Here is a 16,987-nt window from a genome sequence, read left to right on the forward strand (position 1 = left end):
AAAAAAAAAAGACACAAAGCAGGCGGACTTGATTTTAGCTCAGCTTGAGCAGTGTGCCAAGAAGAAGCCGAGAGAAGTTGAACGTCTTCTTTGGTGCGTTGCTGCTTGCAACAAAGCCCTCGCAAGCTTCTCGTTACAGGTTGCCGGGGAGAGGACACACACACACGCACGCACACGCACACACACACACGCACACGCGTACATGCGTATCAGTGACACAAGAATGTTGCGGGGGTGGTTGGCTTGTTGAACGCGTCGAAAGTTGTTTGGGCCAATGAGAAGCGTTGGTGGGTGGCAGGAAGCGGCGAGATGACACTTGACCCACAAAGAAACTTCCAGACGCCGGGGAAGGACGAGCGCCCCAAAACGTCGCCGCCGGACTTGCGTGAGCAACACGACCGAAGCCAACTGGCAGGATCAGCACCGGCCGGGTAAGCGGCGGAAACGCCACAATTGATGTTATGTTGCCGATATGATTCGTCGTCGTCGTCCGAACCGCTTGAACTCGTTCCGTGACGGCGCTCCCAAATCAAATCGGTGTTTTCCTTTGAAATGAATGAAAACGTCATTCTTGTGTTCCGGCCTCCCCAAAACAATTGTTAAATGCGTGACATGGACCTTTGTTCTTTTCGACCTTTGTCAAAGATGGAATTAAATAGAAGGCCAGAAATGTATTGGAGCAATTCAACGGACGCGCTGCTTTGTGGCCAACGCATGGAAATTGGATTCGTACGTGACGCAAAACACTCAAAGCGTCTTTGCTTGCAGAAATTCGATCCTTCCGCCTACAATTTGTTTTTGAGGCAGCGCAAAGCACGACTGTGCCGAATGGTCGTCCGTCGGCAAAGCGGCGCCACCCGCCGACATTGTCAACAACGTCGTCTCTGGAGCGCGCTGGCATCTTCAAGAAGAACAAAAAAGAAAAGAAAATTGATTCCAATGGCGTCGTAGCGATTGGGAGGTTGGTTGCAGTCCATCAATCGTTGACGCCGCCCCCATCACAAACCAAACCGTTTTAAAAAGCAGCTCTTTTGAACGGCGTCAACGCGGGAAGACACAGTTGGACAGCTGCACGCTGGCGCAAGTGGCGCCAAAAGCCACGTGGCTATTTTTAGCGGAGTTGTTCCCGATGATGATGTCACTCTCGTCTTTGACAAATGGCAGGAAGTCAAGATCGGGTCCGATGTTGGACCCCAGCCGAGGGACCGGTCGCGAGCGGCAGCGGCAGCGGCTTGCCGGCGCCCGTCCCCTCGGCCGGGTCATGCTGCTGGGAACCGCAGAGCTGCTGGATGACCCCCGACAACCGTGGACGGAACCTTCCGGGGAACCGTTGCGCCTGTCCGTGGTGGCGCAAGCTGAGAGTGAGACACGCACACGCGCGCACGGCCACGACGACTCATTGTGCCCGACGCTCGGCCCAGCATGCAACCACTCTGCTGCCCGACACTTTACTCGTGGTGGCGCCCGACACGCTGGCCAACGCCCGCTGCCCGTCACATGACCCGGTGTGCCACCCAACTTGGCCCCAACACCCGACTCAACCACCTGGGAGCAACCCAGCGCGTCACACACACACACACACACGACAATTTTGGAAACGTGTGTGATTGTTGCGTTGACAGGCGAAGACTTGCAGGAGTTCAGCCCGACGCCCGTCCGCCGCCGTTGCGACTCGCGCCTTGGCCTCGTCCACACGTTCAGGTAACGCGCATCACGCTCCTCGTTGCACTTTTTGTTGTTCAGGGCGGTGCGCATGTGGCTTGCGTGTCCGCCTCGCAGCCGACACTTTTTGGGTTCGAATCTCCCATCGTCCACAAACACGTTAGCGTGTTAAATCTTCCACCGTGAGCACGTTGTCAATGGGAGCGCGACCAGTCCGACGCCGGTCCACGTTGACGCCGACCGGTCAAATTGTGTTGACGTGTGCGCAGGGAAGACGCCAGGCGGGCGAGTTCCGAGGCAGAACGACAAGTGGGAGACGACGTCACCAGTCGGACCCGTTCGGCCGACGGCGTGATGATGTCACCCTGTGACGTCATCACCCCGCCCCCCCAGTTCAAGGACTGTGATTACAATGAAAGTGATTGGTGGCCCCCGCGAGCATCCACCGCTTTTAGCTCCTCCTCCCTGTTGGCTCGGAGCGAGAGAGACTCCGCCCCCTCCCCAGCAGGCAACGTGCTGTCACTTTGCCCTTCCTTCGCGCACGACGGCGCGCGCCACCTGCTGGACTGGACCACGACGGCGCACGACAACCGAGGCTTCCTCTTGCACAGTGTCAGCAAAGAAACACACGCACACAAAATACTCAACATACACGTCCAAGCAACACACACAAACATTCCGCGCACACACAAAAGTCCCACTCCCACACAAACTCGATGCAGACTCAACACGACTCACACAACAGCAAGACACAAACCTCCCGTTCACGCATGGACAAACAACACAAGAGCACTGAGCACGAGTGTTGTTGTGCGTTTTTGTCATGTAGAAGCTGCGTCCCATCACGGGTCGTTACCGAGAGGGTCGCGAGTACGACGTCTTGCGTCACATTCACAGCGGCGCCTACGGAGACGTTGTGTGCGTACGTGACTACGCGACACGCTTCACGTGTGCGGCAAAGAAGGTCAGCTTCGTGTGTGTGTGTGTGTGTGTGTGTGTGTGCTGGTCCCGTTCAGTGCGCTTGAGTGCTTTTTGTGTTGTCCGCGCATATGTCGTGTGAGCCTCTCTCTGTCCTTCAGGTCGTGTGTGCCCGTGTGTGTGTGTGTGTGTGTGTGTTTAGATTCCTGCGGGTCACTTCCGCCAGGAGGAAGTGACGTCGTGGAGCCTGGCAACGTCCTCGCGGGTCGTCCGCCTGTTTGGTGCCGTGAGGGAGGGTCCTAACGTGATGCTCTTCATGGACCTGAAGCCAGGTAACCTTTGACCCCGCACGCCCGTCTGCGCTTGACGCTAATGCGTATCGCTCTCTCCGCAGCATGCTTGGCTCAGCTGCTGGCGGTGGGCGGCGGCCTGCCCCGAGACCTGGCCCTGCACTACCTGCACCAAACTCTGGGGGCACTGCGGCACCTCCACAGCAGGAATGTGGTGCACCTGGATGTCAAAGGTCGCAGTGCTGCCTGAACGTCAAGTCAGCTCACAGCACCATCATAACCTCTGTGTGTGTGTGTGTGTGCGTGGGGGTGTGCATGTGTGTGTGTGTATGTATATATATATATATATATATATATATATGCTCACATTCCATGTTTCAATTGTTAGTTTATATTTTCACTTTTTGTGTGCTCATGTTGTTGTGGTGCATTTTTTTTTTTGTGCGTGTGTGTGATTGTGTGTCTCTTTGTATCTGTGTGTGTTGATGCAGTGGACAATGTGCTGCTGTCAGCTGACCTCTCCAAATGCTTCCTGTGCGACTTTGGACTTTCCCGTGTGCTGGACGAAAGCGCGTGCAGCACCAAAGACCTTATGGGTAAAAAGACACCCACATATAATCAAGTGAATCTTATTGATCACATGATTGGATAGACCCTCGACGAGTCGCCTGCAAAAATGGAGGAAGCGTATTTGCAAATTGAACTTCATTTTCATACGTAATGAAAGCGTGCGTGCGCGCGCCTGCAGGAGCATCCATCCGGGGCACGGAGAGCCACATGTCGCCTGAGGTGGCGCGCGGAGAGTGTCCGAGCGGCAAGGCGGACGTTTGGAGCAGCTGCTGCATGCTGCTGCACATGCTCAACGGACGACACCCGTGGATCCGACGTTACGCGCAGCCGCTGTGTCTGCACGTAAGACGCCGCTCACGACACACACAAATCCAAAAGTGGTGCGATGTAGGCAAGGAGAGCCATGTTAGCCGACGCATTCGTTCTTCACGTTGTCCTGAAGAGGACACTTCACGCGCCACGCCGTCTCTTTTGTTTGTCAGATCGTCACGCAGCCGGCACCGCTGTGGGAGGTGCCGGCGGGCTGCGACCGCTCCACTCTTAAAGTCTTCCAAGCCGGACTGCGCAAGGATCCCGACAGACGCGCCTCAGCCGCGCAGCTTTGGAGGAAAACTGCCATCGCCCTCACAGCGGGTACATCTGCCGCTGGCGCGCGTGAGCAAAATGCATGCCAACTGAACCCGCGCTTGAAAGTGGCCCCAAAGCGCTCCCGAGACCTGATTGGCTCTCGCCAAAACATCTCACGTGAACACTCGTTCTCCTTCTTCTTGGCTGCGTAGTCGGCGGCCTGAGCGCCGCCTCGCTGGAAACCACCCGTGACAAACTGAAGACGGCCCGGATCGCGCCCGCCATGTGCTGGGTGAGCCCCTGGCGGACGGCAGCGGCCCACGAGGACGACGACTCGCTCGACCTGCAGCGGAAAGGCCGGCCTGCGTCTCTGCGGGATGAGAGCGCCCGTGACTCGGACTCCGATTCGGACTCGGACATTTACGCGGGGGAGGACGAAGGCGACTACGAGGGGGACTGCGAGGATGACGAGGACGAGGGCGAGGGCGAGGAGGCGGTGTCGACACAATACCTCAGAGCCCTGCTGGATGTTTTTCCTGTTTTGCGGCGGGGAGAGCGGACGACGGGCCCCTCGGACGGCGAGTGGCAACACTTCCCAGAAGGTCACCCGCTTCAAAAACACACACAAACACTTTGCTAAAGAATAGTCACACTCACACAACAAAAAGTGATTTGCTCACGTCAACACGCTCCCACGCAACTGAAAAGGATTTATTCACAACAACAAAAACCGCTGAACGGCTCGTCCTTTGTTGCCGTGTGTTTGGCTAGGCGTGCGGACCCCGTCCCCCGAGCCGCGAGATGACCCCCCCTCTTGCTTCAGCAGCTCACCAAAGGTCTGCACTTGTGTGTGTGTGTGTGTGTGTCCAAGTGGATCTATGTCAAATATTACTATATATTGACCCCCCCAACGGCTCCCCACCTTGGTCCAGGACTCAGATTGCTCATCGGACGACATGAGCTCAGGGATCTTCTCCTGTAGCGGGGGTCACGCCGAGAGTTTGGCGTGGACTTGGCCCCCCCCGTCACAGCACTCAGAAGGTAACGCCGCAGACGGGGTGCGGCTTGTGAACCCGCCAGGCGTGGACGTTTGGATCGAGGACGCTCGGGGGAACCGCGTGAGGATTCGGGAACGCCGGCAGGTCCAAGTGGGACACGTGGCCGTCGGAATCAGCGAGCAGGTGACGGTGACGTTCAGTTACTGCAAAAGTTTCCGTCCCCATTCGAGGAAGCAGTCCGACACTGTGATGTGGTTGGTGACATCACTTCCTGTTTTCCAATCAGATGTCAGCGACCGCCTTCACCTTGGAGATGCTCGACAGGAAGTCGGTGTGCTTCCGGCAGGAGATCGGCGAGTCCGGTCTGTGGCTTCGCTGTGTCGACGCGCCGGACTCGTGCCCAAGATGGACGTGGCGAGTTCGAGGTGGCAAACTGGAAGTCCGCCAGTGACCCGGATTCGTCTTTGGACCGGTGGAGGGCGCCTGCCGCGATGTCATGAAAGGATTAAATGCAAACTTCCTTCGCCTCAAAACAGCGATGATAAACGTCAAGAGGGACCGTCTTTTGTTTTTAATTTTGAAAGAAGGTTCGCTTGTCGCCTAGCAACAAGCTAACATACGAGGATGCATTTAGCTTGTGACATGTGAAAAGGAACTTGACATCAGTTTGAAAATACTGATCAATTATTTCATTATTTTAAAGGAAAATGCTCGCCACTTTCCTCTGGTTTTCATTCACGTGTTTGAAAAGAGCAACTTAAATTTTAGTCACCCCACATATGTCCGCGAGGGGAACTATCGTTTGTTTGTTTGGACTTTTCATGGCCAAAATAAAAAAAAAGAAATTGGTGGATTTACCGCTCCGTTAATTGCAACGTCCCCTTGGCTAGTGAGAGGACGTTCGGGCCAGTCCTGGAGGGCAAAGGGGTTCAACAAGATTTTCTGCTAATCGTGTGTGTGTGTTTTGGGGATGGGAGATGATGACGACGACGACGATTATGATGACGATTGCTTCAACTGTTGTGCAAGACAAGCATTTGGAATAATAATAATCATTTATTATGCCAGCCAAGATGAATTATTGAATTTCTGTTGAATTTGGTGCGTGGGTCTGAAGACTTTTTAGTGCGTCTTGTGGCAGAAACGTCCACTAAACACTTTTGTGTTAATCTGTGAAACTGCATCATCTTACAAAACTTCCAAGGGTTGCTACAGAGTGAACTTTAGCCGCATCAGAATCAGAATCAGAAATCCCTTTATTGTCATTGTACTCAAGTGTGCAACGAGATTAGAGAGCTCCCCTCTCCAGTGCAACAATAATTCAGATAGATATTTAAATTGTGTTGGGGGCCACCCTAACGAGCAGAATTAACAGTTTCCGTTTTGTTCTGTTCACTCTAAACTGAATATTAAAGTATAAAAATTATATGGGAACATGGAAACTAAGTATTTCCACATAGAGTGGAGGAAAATGTTTGTTTTGCAATGTGGGAGAGGGGGGGGGGGTCTCACACTGGCTGGAGAGCATGCGGCCCAAGGCGAAGCGGGCAATGGGTGACGCTATGGCTGGTTTGCGCTCGCAGTTTCCCCGGTGCCGGAGAATGACCCGTGGGACGCAGGAGCCGTCCACCACCACAAGAGCAAACATGAAGTCCAAGTACGCGTCCAACATGCCTCATGTTCACTGGGGCGCCTTGTGCAAGGCTCATCATCAGCAGCTCCCGTCCGCACTCTTTCCTTGGCTCATTCCATTCAGTGCAAGTCATCTGTAAAGTAAGAACAGAAAATGTGCACAGTGGGATTCGGAAATTCGCATTCATGCACTTATGGAACAATATATTCTGTACCTTTAAAGAATTCTAATTCTACTTTCAAATAAATATACGTCAAGTGGGAGAATCACTTGGACTTGGTTATTTTTTAACCAGCTCGCATGCTAAAAAAAGAGTGGGCAAACCAAATTGTGGACGTTTGAATATTTCTACAGTTGCTTTGTCCCAGTTGGCTGCCATAAAAAATTGTGCCTTCGGTCTCCGTTAGTTGCCTCGACCGGAAGGAAGTGCTTCGACCTGCTTGCCCAATGCGGAAGTTAATTGCGTATCAGGAAAGAAATATTTTTGACTTTTGTACATTTTGGAGCTTGACGTTTTACTTTTATTTAAGTACAGAAACTGAAAAGTATCAAAGTAGTGAGTGTGAGTAGCTCGAGAAACGAAAGTGTCAGTCTATATTCTATGTATATATACAGGTAAACATTTTTTCCGGGGGGGGGGTGTCATTTTGTGCACGGTTCCAGACGTGTTCCGAGAGGGCGCGCTACGATTGGACGGCGGCGTATAAAAAGGCGGGACCAGCGGACGGTGGGTGCTCGACGATTGGCTGACATCTGATAGTAGGACGCGCTGTAGCGCCGGCTTCTCGTCGCTTGCGCAAGACGCCATTTTGGAGTGACAGCCAGTCTAACGGAAAAGAAGCGAAAGCTCGCCAAAAGGTAAAATCGTCTCCCGGAACCCAAGGCGGTTCCCGAACGCGCCTTCGCCGTGGGACGAACGTGTCGACGCATCCCAACGCAGCATTTTAACGCTCGAGTTGTTGGCGCGAGGTGACGTCCGCCTCGCCTTTGCTGTGACGCGGCATTTAATGGCGAGGCTTGGCTTGACTTTCTTCTAACGGGCCGATGGGGAAAGGCTCCTCCCGGAACTTTATTTGTCGGTCCCTCGCGTTATCGTTATCCGTACGCTTCATCCACCGGTTCTTAGATGACATGTTCCCATAAGGAGCAACAATCACCATTAAACTGCACAGCGCTTTTTTTGTGCGTGGTGGGGCAGCTAAAATGCTAACCAGCTAACGTATCCGCCCTAAATGAAACTAACGGTATCGGCGCTCGCTGCCGATAGCTTCCTGGTTTCAAAATTGATCCTTTCAAAAGACACGCGTCACCCGCACATCTTTGACTTTTTGGCCCGTTGTCGTAAACGTTTTGTTTTGTGCGCTGCCTGCGGGCCGTTCGGCGGCGTTCAAGGGTCGCGCTGGAGCAGCTGCGGGCCGGGCCGCTCAAGCGATTAGTCAGCGTGGCTCGACGACAAACGTTTGCCTTGAACAGCACAAATGGCGCCTGACCAATGTGCGTGGCACCGCGTGACGTATCATCCGCGACGTATTTGTTTGGAGCTTGCACGTAAACAATGTCGACGGCAGACTTGCTCGTTTCAAGGCCGTTGCAGTGGCGTCTCACGAGGGGGGCTGCAAGTCCTCATTCGCTCATTCCCAACTCGCCAATCGCTACAAAGTGGACGTTTTAGAGTTGATGTGGCCACTACAGGCAGAGTCGCATTTTTGTTTTGTTTTACACTGACATTGTTAGCAAATGTCATTCGAGAACGTCAAGTTGTCAGTTGACAAAATATCGGTCAAGAGCTGAACACAGTTTGCGTTTAAGTGATGTGGTTACATTTGAGAATCAAACATTGAAAAAAAAAACGAAGAAAGGAATAAATACAACAAGTCGGTGAAATTAGCCTTCGATGCGATGGAAAAGATGAGCTGTCATGGCAGGTCCGAGTCTCACCACAAGACCAACGCTGCGTTTAAAAAAACACGACTGACAACCGACCAGTTCACATCACATTTGGCTGAAGCACAGCGAAAGAAGAAAATGCGTTGGGATTTCATAAAGCATCTTACTCACTTCAAAGTCTTTGAGTTGGGTTTTGTCATCGTGATTGAAACGAGGACCGGTGTTGTACACCATCATGACTGACGCGTAGAGAGAGGGCAAATAACACCAACGGGGTGAAACTTGGGTACAGCTGTTCCATCCCCAGTCAATGCACGTTGAAGATTGCGGCTTGTTGAGTGAGGGTTTCCGACGGTCAGTCGCCTGAGGTGGCTCTGCACGCAATGAAACGACCGCTCCCCCAAAAAGTGGAGATTGTAACCCGAAATGCATTTCCCATGTGCTGTCTTGTAACACAACACTGATGTGCCTCTCCCCTTTCCCGCAGTGTCGTCACCATGGGCAACATGTTTACTAGCGTCTTTAAGGGCCTCTTTGGCAAGAAGGAGATGAGGATCCTAATGGTGGGCCTGGACGCCGCAGGGAAGACCACCATCCTTTATAAGCTCAAGCTCGGAGAAATTGTCACCACCATTCCCACCATCGGTACGTCTCCCCATCCGGGAACATTTTGGAATAGCGATTGAGAAGATGCATGGATTATTCCAGAAAGCATGATAAAAGGATTAGCCTTCTCCTGGAGAGTACTCATCAAAACACTCCTTCGCATTCGGTGTTGTCCAACTTTTTACAAACTTGTTGGTAAACACAATCAGATTGAAGCCACTCGAAGATGATGCAGTTTGAAAATGGAGTGAGTCCGTGGCGTACCACTAGAGGGCGCCCTTGTAGCACACGTCCAAGCAGCAATCGCTCCCACTTGGAGGGACAACTTGCTTTCCAGCGTCCGCTCGATGACTCATCTACACGTCGTGTCGTCGACTCGCCGCAAATGCACAGCCGCACGAGTGTCAGCTTGTTGTCGTCTTGCCTGCAGGTTTCAACGTGGAGACGGTCGAATACAAGAACATCAGTTTCACCGTGTGGGACGTCGGTGGCCAGGACAAAATCCGCCCGCTGTGGCGCCACTACTTCCAGAACACCCAAGGTCAGCTCGTCGCCAGTGCGTCTGTGTTTATGTGCGTGCGTGCTGATGTGTGAGTGTGTCTGTGTGTGCGCGCGCAGGTTTGATCTTCGTGGTGGACAGTAACGACCGGGAGCGCGTGAACGAGGCCCGTGAGGAGCTGTCGCGAATGCTGTCGGAGGATGAGCTCCGAGAAGCCGTCTTGCTGGTCTTCGCCAACAAACAGGTTCGCACGACAACACGATGGCTGCGCACCGTTTGCGTTCCGCTGCTGCACAGCTCACGCTGACAACATGGCTGCCAACTCAGATCAGGCGCAGTCGCTCTTGAGTCGCAGAATTTGTAGGGTGCCAACTACCAATTATTTGGCGTGGTCACATGACGTGGACAGAGCCGGATTCAGACGGACAACCCGTTGCTTACTGGCCACGTCGGCCGTTTGTCATTGCCGATGACCGCTAGTTGTCCATGACTTGTTGCATGTCAAACTCGTTTAGCACGCATTTGACATTTAGAAAAAAAAAAGTAACTCAGGCTACATCTTTTTTTTGCTTAACAAACATGCTATGTAAATATTTTGTAAGTTGAATATAAACCCGATTCGTAATTTTCACTTTTTGCCGTTTCCGGACACGACTGGGCTCCCGCATGCCGGCTTTTTAAATTTTTTTTATTTTATTTTTTTTTAAAGAATGGAGCACAATGATGATTATTTCTTTTTTTTTTTTTTTCAAGCAGGGTTCATTCGAGGTCGCAAAGACGGTCACAAGTTTCCTGGTGGCAAGAAAAGCACGTGTGGCCAACATCTTTACAACCGTCGGTGACCTCGAAAGAACCCGAATAAAAAAAGCAACATTCGGGCCGTGCGCAAACATTCGCCAACCCGACTCGCAACTCAGTTGACGAATGCTTAAGCGTGCCTTGGCTCCGCTGTTCGGCCGCTCCTGGCAATGGCCAAGACTGACGCTTGTGCGCCTTTTTCTCCCTCCGCAGGACCTGCCCAACGCCATGAATGCCGCCGAAATCACGGACAAGCTGGGCCTGCATTCGCTGCGCCAGCGCAGCTGGTACATCCAGGCCACGTGCGCCACCAGCGGCGACGGCCTCTACGAGGGCCTCGATTGGCTCTCCAACCAGCTCAAGAACCAGAAATGAGCGCTCCTCTTCTTGTTTCTTTGTTCTCTTTCTGCTCACCGCGCCGGCGCCCCAACCCCCTTTCTCCGTCTGACCCCACCCACCTTGTGACGGGGCTCCGCTGTGGGCTGGGATGGGAATTACCCTGGTGTCCTTTCACGCCCCGAAGTCCCTCTCAGTCTACATACACGCCCCCCCTCCCCCAGAGGAAGCATGGTTTTCAAATCCCCCCCCCCCCCCCCCCCCACCCCCTTTTCACTGTATTAAACGCCTGATTGCTAGATGTCATTTCACTCCTGTAAAAAGCATTTAACCTGTATCAGGTCAGAGTTCACACGCCCCCCTTCCCCCTGCTGTCAATCATGAAAATCATGCTGTCTCTGGAATCAGAATCCCCCCCCCCCCCCCCCCCTCCCTTTGCCCCCTCCAGCACAAGGCGCGTTTGTGGGAAGAGTCAACAAGACTTTGTGACGAGCTTCATTGTCAACGTTTCAAACCAACTTTTCTTTTTCTTCTTCTTGTCGTTCTTCTCGTTCTTCCTGTCACGCAATTCAATTAGTACTTTTCACTGCGCAAGCAACCAAAAAGCATCCCAGACGTTTTGACTCCAACAAACAAACAAACAAAAAAAGAAAGGAAAGAAGATGGGTCCACCAGCCAGCAACTTTTCAGGTCGCGGCCAGTCGCCGTTTGGTGCGGATGAAGGATTTAGGCACCCATCGAGACGGCCGCTCCGGGCGAGCGCTGAGTCGGCGGGCGGCGGCGGAGGTCCGCTCGTGCCGTCCCTCGCCCGCCGCGATGATTGTAAATGTGTAAACTGTTTGGGTGGGCTTTCCTCAACACATGAAAAGGAAAATAAAAACATGATTTGATCCAAAAAAAAAGAAAAGAAACGCGCCATGACGTCGTCACGCACCGCTAACGCCGTTCGAACGGATTGTGTACCAAACCGGGCCACCGGGTGGCGCCAAAGGAGCGTCAACGAGATTGGAAATGTTCATTTGGGCTACAGTCCGCGTTTTGCATTTCACTTTGGATCAGTTTTCATCAGAATAAATGTTTTATTTGTACAACACTCAGCTTTTTTATTTTACCTTAGTTTCAAGCTTCATTATTATTTCAGTTTTTTTTTATTACGTTTCGAATTAACACAATCACGAAATGTTCATTGATCAAAGTCGGAATTTGATTCTGATGTTTTCCAATTCATCAGAAATTTATATTTGTGCAGCAAAGTCAACCATTTTCCAATACTTTTTTTCAGTCTCCTTAAGTCAAACCAAAGAAATTATTTTCTTAATGATATCGATCATTGGTATAACGTTTACATTTAATTTTTTGTCACTTGCATTACAGTATTTCATTTTAGTATATTAATTGCAAGGCCATTTTAGTGTAAATTGTTCAATACAACAGTCACTATTTTAATTAAATGACTAATGTAAGTTGCTCACTTTTAAGTTAATTCGTGTTTTTTTAAATCATCTTTATGTAGTAATTTGTAGAATTCAAATGTCCATTAGTTGACTTGGAGAACAGATTCCATTTTGATGGTTTAATATTTGTTGGAATAAAAAAAATCATTTAAATTTTTCCAAAAATCTTTCATCAATTGGCTGTTAATGTCGTATTTATTTTTTTTTCGTTTTTCGATGGCCTGCAGGTGCGTTGGGGACGGATCCACGTCACGTGCTTACCTGACTGCTTGTGGCTCCGCCCCGTGCTGCAGACCCGCCAAAGTTGTCGTTAACGTCATCGTCGCCATAATGACTGACAGCTGAGCGGCGGGCAGGTGCGCGCCACCAAACGGAGACAAAACGCCGTCGCTGGTTGGCTTTCTTGTGTTAGTCGTGTCGTTTTGTATTGAATTGTGTTGTTGTGTCGTGTTTGGGCGCCGCGTGGTGACTTCACGTGAAAGGCTCGCCGGCCAGAGTGGAAACGAAGCGAGGGGCAGCGCGGACGACTTTTTGTGGCACCTTCACGATGTGGCAAAAGGGAAGTTTGGAGAATGACGTCAAACGGCCGGAAGTGCGCCGCTCCCAGCCAATCAACATCGCCAGCGGGACCTCCGTCAACAGCAGGTGCGTCATGACGTCACCTGCGGCATTTTAGTGCATGGGAACTTTGAAAACACGTTTTCAACAATCAACATCCGTTTTCATGTTGAATAAAATTTGCGCGCACACACACAACTTAAAAAAGACCATTTCCAAATGTGAAGACAATTTTTGAATAGCGACAATGTTAATAATGGTAAATAAGTGAAGTTGTTGAAGTTTGAATTGTCCCACTCCAATTCTTGACTACACGCCCGTTTGTGCCCCTCCTTTTCCCTGGCGACCAATCCATTGTTCTTTGTCGAGCCCAAGGGGTCAGTTGGGCGACCTTTCCCGTGCTGAGGGTTTGCGTTTGTCTTCTAGGGCCAACCGGAGCGAGCGTTTCTCATCGTCGGCTCCGCCCGTCCCGAATCCGTTCCCGGAATTGTGCGGCCCCTCCCACTCTCCCGTCGTCACGACGACGCCCTCGCCACCCGCTGGCAACAAACGAGTGAGTCAGTCACGCGCATACACGATGCCGCCCACTCATTATTGTTTGTCTTGACCAGTGCGACCAGTCATGACTCATGATTGACGGCAGACTGGCTGAGGCGCTTCTTTTTGCAATGACAAACATTCGCGCTCATCCGAGCGCAACTTTCTGGTCGGGCTGGTTTGGCGCTCCCTTCTCGCTGTGGGGAGAAATTTGCCTGTGAATTGTTCGCCCAAATGCAGCCGACTTACGTGGGGTTGGGGGGGGGCGGGGTTCACATCCACAAAAATAGCCGTCATTTACGTGTGTGCGTGCGTGCGTGTGCAACAGCAGCAGCACACTTCACACCTGAGCAAGTGGAGCCCTGAAAGTGCGGACGGAAGCAAGCTGGCACACGGCAAAGTGAGCACAAACATGCAGCATCACTACAACCGTCGCTTGTGACGTGCAAAATGTTGTGCGTTTGTGGTGCGCGTCAGCTGCTGAAAGTTTTCGCTGAGGACGGGCACGGCCGCTCGCTTCACGTGAGCGACGGTGCCACGGCGATGGACGTTTGTCACATGCTGACGACGACGGCGGCGGGCCGCAGCGAGCGGGACCACTGGGCGCTCATGGAGGTCCATCCCGGGCTCGGCCTCGGTAATGCACGCACGTGCACGCGAGGGCAAGCGAGCGCGTGAACGACCTGACGTATCTCCGCAGAGAGGTGCCTGGAGGACCACGAGGCGGTTCTGGAGGTTCAGGCCGGCTGGGGCGTCAAGGCCGACGCGCGGCTCGTCTTCTGCCACAATTACGCCAAGTACGAGTTCTTCCGAAAGCCCGCGGTACGGTCGCCCTCCTCACGCCGTCGCCATGCCATCGTGATCGACACTGTGACGTCATTGTCGTCATGATGTCACGTCATCGACACGTGCGCACGTTCTTGTCGAGCTGATTGTGACATCATGGTCTGACGACGACGTTGTTGTCCGCACAGCTCTTCTTTCCGGACGCCATGATCTCGGACAGCGCGGATGGCAGCAAGCCGATGACGTCACAACAGCTCATACAGGTCGCGACACATCCTCACACACACACACACCCGCGCGTGTGCGTTTGCGTGACTTTCATCCGTTCTGTCTTCAGGACTTGGTCCATTCGGGCTCGTGTCCGGAGATTCAAGGCTTCCTTCACGTGAAGGACAGCGCGCGCAAGTCGTGGAAGCGCGCGCACTTCTTCCTGCGGCGCTCGGGTCTTTACTGCTCGTCCAAGGGCGCCTCCAAGGAACCGCGTCACCTGCAGTACGTGGCCGACCTTTGTGACCTTCACGTCTACAACGTTGTCAACGCTCGCAAACTTTACGCCGCGCCCCAAAACTTTTGCTTCGCCATCACGGTCGGTGACCTCCACTACGTTTCTTCTACGGTACTTTGTTGCCAAAATGTGAATCGGACCACATTTGTGTGCGCCACACACACACGCAGCCTTCAGGAACTCCCGTCCGCCTTCATCACATGAAAATGTTGTGCGCTGACAGCGAGCAGATCCGAACGTGTTGGACCTCAGCCTTCCGATTGTTTAAGGTTGGACTCGGATTCTTTTGACCAATCGGCTCTCGGAGTGAATGACATCCGATCCATCGTGTGTGCGTGTGCGTGTGCGTGTCAGTATGGGAAGCAGCTGCAGTGCAACTTTCAACAGTCCAAGTGGACCCGACAAAATCTGGATGGAATAAACCTGACGGATGGCAAAGTGAGCGCACACACGCGCACGCACGCACGCACACACACACACACACCAACACGCATTGACGGTGACTTTTGCAGGCCAAGTCGGAGGCCAGCCTGGTGGCCATGGACTTTTCCGGAAGTTCTGGCGGTCGAGTCATCGAGAACCCGAGTGAGGCCGAATGCGCCGAGTGGCAGGAGGGACGAGCGTGGAGGGTGAGGAGGAGGCGTGGCCAAAATCCGGGATGTCGTGGTTTGCTCTGACTTTTTTTTGTGTGCGCGCGTGTTGCAGCCACAGCGTCGGGAAGCTCTTCGCTGCAGTCTGCCCAACTTGAGCTCGACCTCGGGACCGACCCGTAAGTCGCCGTCTCGTTCGTGGTCATCTTTGCGTGCGAGGCGACCTTTGTGGTCACATTGTCGGTCGGTCGGTCGGCAGCACTCCACGCCGGCCAGCCGTGGTTCCACGGCGGCGTGTCCCGGAAGCGAGCGCAGAAGCTGATCGAGAAGCACGGCCTAATTGATGGGTGAGCCCGCCGGTCGCCACGGCAACCGCTCCGCCTTGGCCTACTTTGGGAGTGCCAACAGACACAACATAACACCATCCTTCTGTGTTGGTGTGCGTGTGCGTGCGCGTGCGTGTGTGTGTGTGCGCATGTATTTTTGTGTGTGCCGTGGGTGTGTTTTTGCTCATTTTCTTCACGTTTTTCTGCGCAAATTTTTGTGTGCTTGCACATAAGTGCGTTTGTGCATGTTTTTGCTATTCATGCCCTGTGTTGTGTGTGTGTGTGTGTGTGTGTGTGTGTGTGTGTGCGCGCGCGTGCGTGCAGGACGTTCCTGATCCGAGCCAGCCAGCAGCACGCTCAGTGCTTTGTGTTGTCGCTGTGCTGCGAGCTGAAGACCAAACACTTCCTGGTCATCCCAGTGAGCGCCTCACGTGAGTGTGTGCGTGCGTTTGCGTGCGAGCTGACTGTGTGTGTGTGTGTTTTCAGTGCGAGGACGGCGGGCGGCAGTACCTGACGATGGACGACGGCGCGACGCTGTTTACCGACCTGGTGCAACTGGTGGATTTCCACCAGATCAACAAGGGCATCCTGCCCGTCTGCCTCAAGCACGCGTGCGTGTGCGTGGCTCTTTGACCTCTGAACTGCCACATGAGGCCGCGCCCCTGTTTTAGGCCCACCCTTTTTAAAAAGACTCACGGCAACCGCGTGCGCACGTTTGTCATCGCCGTGGTCCCGTCTTACCGCTCTATGTTCACGTGAGCGACCAATGAAAACGCTTCTATGTTTTTGACGTGATGACGTCATCGTCGGACTTGAACTTCTCTTGTTGATGCAATCTTTTTTTTTTGTTGTTGTTGTTGTTGTCGTTTTTTTCCCCTCACATGCTGCTTCCATTTTAGCACATTTGTAAGTCTTATATGAGCGCGGCAGTTTTTAAATTTAGAACGAGTTTTGTTCATGTTCTTTCACGTGTCAAATAAAAAATTTCATATGACGGGTGAATCGCAAGCGTCGTGAGTTTGAAAAAGTGCCGCCGTGTCTCACACACTTAAATGGGTGAGCGTGTGAAAAATGACATCGTTTGTTGGCATCTTTTGATCTGGAGTGGAAAAGGTTTGCAAAGTACAATCGAGCCAACTTGCTCACATTCGACGCGTTTCGACTTTGGAAACATTTCAACATGCTGACTCGCTTTCGTAAGAATTGGTTAAAAAGTTGCACCGATGGTCATTGATAGCGTTCAAGCATAATACAGATTGGCCTTTTTTGTGCGCGTGTTTTGCGTGTGTGTGTGTGTGTGTGTGTGTGTGTGTGGCTGTGCTGGGACAGGCTAACAGGAAGTGAGTTTAGATTGGCTGTATGGCGTTTTTCACCAGTTCCCGTGATGATGATGTCATTGCTGCGCTTCCTCTTCACGTCACGTGACCGCTGATGTCATCGCCAATACTCTCATTGTGACGTCGCAGA

At 52.4% G+C, this 16,987-nt stretch overlaps 3 protein-coding genes across 6 annotated transcripts; all 3 read left to right on the plus strand.

Moving 5' to 3' along the window:
- Window positions 1–276: 276 nt before the first annotated feature.
- map3k14b (mitogen-activated protein kinase kinase kinase 14b) lies at window positions 277–6,904 on the plus strand. Its single transcript, XM_088285278.1, has 14 exons — window positions 277–431; window positions 1,165–1,361; window positions 1,623–1,701; window positions 1,932–2,274; window positions 2,492–2,626; window positions 2,783–2,912; window positions 2,975–3,103; window positions 3,362–3,466; window positions 3,619–3,782; window positions 3,923–4,073; window positions 4,220–4,609; window positions 4,779–4,843; window positions 4,940–5,188; window positions 5,292–6,904. The coding sequence occupies exons 1-14, from the start codon at window positions 310–312 to the stop codon at window positions 5,454–5,456; spliced, it is 2,424 nt and encodes an 807-aa protein (XP_088141404.1). The 5' UTR covers window positions 277–309; the 3' UTR covers window positions 5,457–6,904.
- A 425-nt stretch (window positions 6,905–7,329) lies between these two features.
- LOC148317889 (ADP-ribosylation factor 1-like) lies at window positions 7,330–11,857 on the plus strand. 2 transcript variants are annotated; one of them, XM_088285282.1, is made up of 5 exons: window positions 7,330–7,496; window positions 9,013–9,170; window positions 9,562–9,672; window positions 9,750–9,874; window positions 10,642–11,857. In XM_088285282.1, exons 2-5 carry the CDS (start codon window positions 9,023–9,025, stop codon window positions 10,801–10,803), a joined length of 546 nt encoding a protein of 181 aa, XP_088141408.1. In that variant the 5' UTR covers window positions 7,330–7,496; window positions 9,013–9,022; the 3' UTR covers window positions 10,804–11,857. The 2 variants fall into 2 exon arrangements, with proteins under 2 accessions (XP_088141408.1, XP_088141409.1); XM_088285283.1 differs by having other exon boundaries at window positions 7,372–7,607.
- A 671-nt stretch (window positions 11,858–12,528) lies between these two features.
- grb7 (growth factor receptor bound protein 7) lies at window positions 12,529–16,514 on the plus strand. 3 transcript variants are annotated; one of them, XM_088285280.1, is made up of 14 exons: window positions 12,529–12,863; window positions 13,203–13,329; window positions 13,645–13,713; window positions 13,791–13,950; window positions 14,014–14,135; window positions 14,288–14,362; window positions 14,437–14,685; window positions 14,775–14,873; window positions 14,959–15,042; window positions 15,117–15,233; window positions 15,310–15,373; window positions 15,454–15,541; window positions 15,845–15,938; window positions 16,007–16,514. In XM_088285280.1, the coding sequence occupies exons 1-14, from the start codon at window positions 12,766–12,768 to the stop codon at window positions 16,151–16,153; spliced, it is 1,593 nt and encodes a 530-aa protein (XP_088141406.1). In that variant the 5' UTR covers window positions 12,529–12,765; the 3' UTR covers window positions 16,154–16,514. The 3 variants fall into 3 exon arrangements, 2 of the variants coding, with proteins under 2 accessions (XP_088141406.1, XP_088141405.1); XM_088285279.1 differs by having other exon boundaries at window positions 12,531–12,863; window positions 13,642–13,713; XR_015840086.1 differs by lacking the exon at window positions 15,454–15,541 and having other exon boundaries at window positions 12,530–12,863; window positions 13,642–13,713; window positions 16,007–16,070.
- Window positions 16,515–16,987: the final 473 nt, after the last annotated feature.

Source organism: Idiotropiscis lumnitzeri, chromosome 20 (genome assembly GCF_059441095.1).
Source record: "Idiotropiscis lumnitzeri isolate Australia: NSW breed Sydney's pygmy pipehorse chromosome 20, RoL_Ilum_1.0, whole genome shotgun sequence".
Lineage (NCBI taxonomy): Eukaryota > Metazoa > Chordata > Actinopteri > Syngnathiformes > Syngnathidae > Idiotropiscis > Idiotropiscis lumnitzeri.